The 2,923-nt window shown below is 39.5% G+C and overlaps 1 protein-coding gene across 1 annotated transcript; it reads right to left on the bottom strand.

The window, feature by feature from the left end:
* Nucleotides 1–234: 234 nt before the first annotated feature.
* LOC131164127 (uncharacterized) lies at nt 235–708 on the bottom strand. Its single transcript, XM_058121143.1, has one exon. It carries the CDS (start codon nt 706–708, stop codon nt 235–237), a length of 474 nt encoding a protein of 157 aa, XP_057977126.1.
* Nucleotides 709–2,923: the final 2,215 nt, after the last annotated feature.

Here is a 2,923-nt window from a genome sequence, read left to right as displayed (position 1 = left end):
CATCTGCCTACCCTCCACTGCTCGACCTCCCACTCCCTATCTCTGTCCTCCTCTTCTATCTGAGCTCCTCCAAGGCTCTCAGCAGGACCTTGTCTAAAAATTTGAAAGCACTAGCCTTTTTCCATGGCTCTGTGCTGTGGTGCCTCTTTGAAGGCCACTCTCAATCACTGTAGCTCTATCCACTACCTCTGCAAATATCTAGGCCTGGAAGCCTATAACCTACTCAAATAGACTCTATCTCAGGCCCTCCTCGAACTTCCTCGCTTTTCTTTCCTTAGTCGATACCAAATACTGAGTAAACTGAGATAGCTCAATGAATCTAGCTACATATTGTTGTACTGTCATCGATCCTTGCGTTAAGTGCAAAACCTCTGCTTCTTTTGCACTTCTAATAGTAGCGGCGAAGTATCTCTTGAAAAATATTTCCCTGAAGCGGGTCCACGTCCTCGCTACAGAGTTAGGTATCTGCTCCTCCAACAGTCTCGCTGATCTCCATTGGCACTTTGCCTCCCCCGTCAGCTTAAATGTTGCAAACAATACTTTTTGCTCATATGTACATGGGAGAACTATCAGCATGTCCTCTATATCCTGGACCCAGTTCTCAGCCATAAGTGGGTCAACTCCTCCAGAGAATGATGGGGGTCTCATACCTGTGAACTGCTCAATCATGCAGCTCTGCTCCCCTAAACCTCTAGCCATCTCTACCATCACCTATTAAGTGACACTACATAGTACATCATCAGGATCTCTGCCACCCATAGTGGAAGGCCCTGCATCATCACCCCCAGCATGTGCACTACTACTCCCTGGATCCATCCTGCAAATAGTATAAAACGGTTCTTAAACTTTTTCATCACAACTCACAAACACACCCATCGTACTAAAGCCCACAAGATATTCTACTACAAACATTTCTCTTAACATACTCAATCCCCATTTAAGATTTAATCCTACCACTTAGAAACAAGAACCGGCGATAGTATCTGTAGTTTTTCAGAAGTCGTCACCCCAAGAAAAACACAAAAACAACCACAGAACTCCTGCCTCCACGTTGCAAAACAGAACCCGAAATTCCAATCTCATCCTTTAACAACAACTAACTCATATGTCGTCAATATCCATCCACTATTTCATCAAAATCCATTCCAATACTCTGATATTGTGTTCCGTTGTCTACTGAAGTCTGCAGAACCTAACAATCTAGGGTCTGATACCAAACTATGACACCTTGATTTTTTGTACCATTTTATTTTTTGATATAAATAAAACATAATAGTCATATATCGGCCATGTCAACACCTCTGATACAATTTATACATAACCCAACTCGAAGTAGGTACTGGGTACACAATCATTCTCATATACACAAACCTAACAACGGAAGCCATTATATATATACATACCATAGCGAATACAAATATGAGGGTGCTAAATCATCCATAAATACATGTCTAGTACTACTAAAAAGAAACACAAATTGCTCTAGGGGAATCCTCCACCCGTAACTAAAAACACTCACCCTATCTACGCAGGGTATCAACTCCCCTTTATCTCGGAGCTCTATCACCCAATTTATTTTAATTTCCTGAAATATTTAAATGATTGGGTGAGACACATCTCAGAAAGACGGAATAAATTATCAACAGTGTGCGGCAGTATGAGTTTCATTATACCATAACATTTATTCATTTCAATGATATTATCTTCTGAGAAAGTACACCATTTCTAGTCATAATCGTATAAATATAAAACACAAGCTTTCATAAGCTTTTAATTCCATTTCCAAATTCATTCCCATGCCACCCATGTTTACCCGTTAAGTTCCCAAAAATAGGGGAGATTACATGCCCATACATGTAGCTCCCATATGCTTTCATATCATTTGTATCCTTGCCTGAATAACTCGGGTTTGGCTATAACTGATAATCATCGACGCACTCACTTTACGCAGTAAGCCCTTAGGTAGAGTGTTTTACTTCACTTTCATTATTTATATTATTAACACACACTTTCACTTCTCACTTGCATTCTATTTCCATTTTCATTTCCATTCCCATTCCATTTAATTTCCATTTCATATCTAGCTCATGAGTGTCCTCAATAGCCAATACATCCATGTCTGTAACTCATGGCTACCCTGAGGATATATTCCATGCCATGCTTCACCCTATGGTCGAGGTCACTCTCCATACTCCACGCCATACTTCCCCCCATGGTCGAGGTTGTGTGGCCCAAAGGCTGGACCTAACCGTGGTTGGCCTACCTGGTTAGATCAAAATAATTATACCATAAACTCATCTGTAGTATGAATGGCCTGCCATATACCCTTATACGAACTTAGGGGGCAAAACAACCCTTCACACTGGTTCATTTGAACTGTCACGCCACACGCTCCACAAGTCAGTGTGGTTGCACTAATCACCACTAGCAATGGTACCGTGCTTTATTCAATAACACATCCATCCATCAGGGTTTCATTTCCAAATTTCAATATTTCACAATTACAGTATTTCACAATGCAATTTTTCAAATTTCCAGTATTCACATTTCATCATTCAAATTGCAGTATTTAGGTTGCAATATTCATATTTTATTATTCACATTTCAATATATATATTGCAGTACTCACATTGCAATATTCACATTTGTTGACTTTTTGAGTCCGATCCCTGGTTTTGATTATGATAAACTGCATATTACTAATGTATGTTCCTCGTACTTGAACAGGTCATTAATTCAGTACATACACATGATAAAGGATTGTTAGAAGCCTGAAAGACTTAAAGATCATACTCCTAGCATACTCCATGGAGAATCTGAAGAGCAGAAGAAAGAAGAAGAGGATTCTTATTGTAAGTGCATTTATGTTTTAAATTTTGTCCGTAATAATCTATATTGGTCTGTAATAATCTTTGCATGTCAT

Source organism: Malania oleifera, chromosome 1 (assembly GCF_029873635.1).
Source record: "Malania oleifera isolate guangnan ecotype guangnan chromosome 1, ASM2987363v1, whole genome shotgun sequence".
Classification (NCBI taxonomy): domain Eukaryota; kingdom Viridiplantae; phylum Streptophyta; class Magnoliopsida; order Santalales; family Ximeniaceae; genus Malania; species Malania oleifera.
This window is presented reverse-complemented; position numbering and strand designations above follow the sequence as displayed.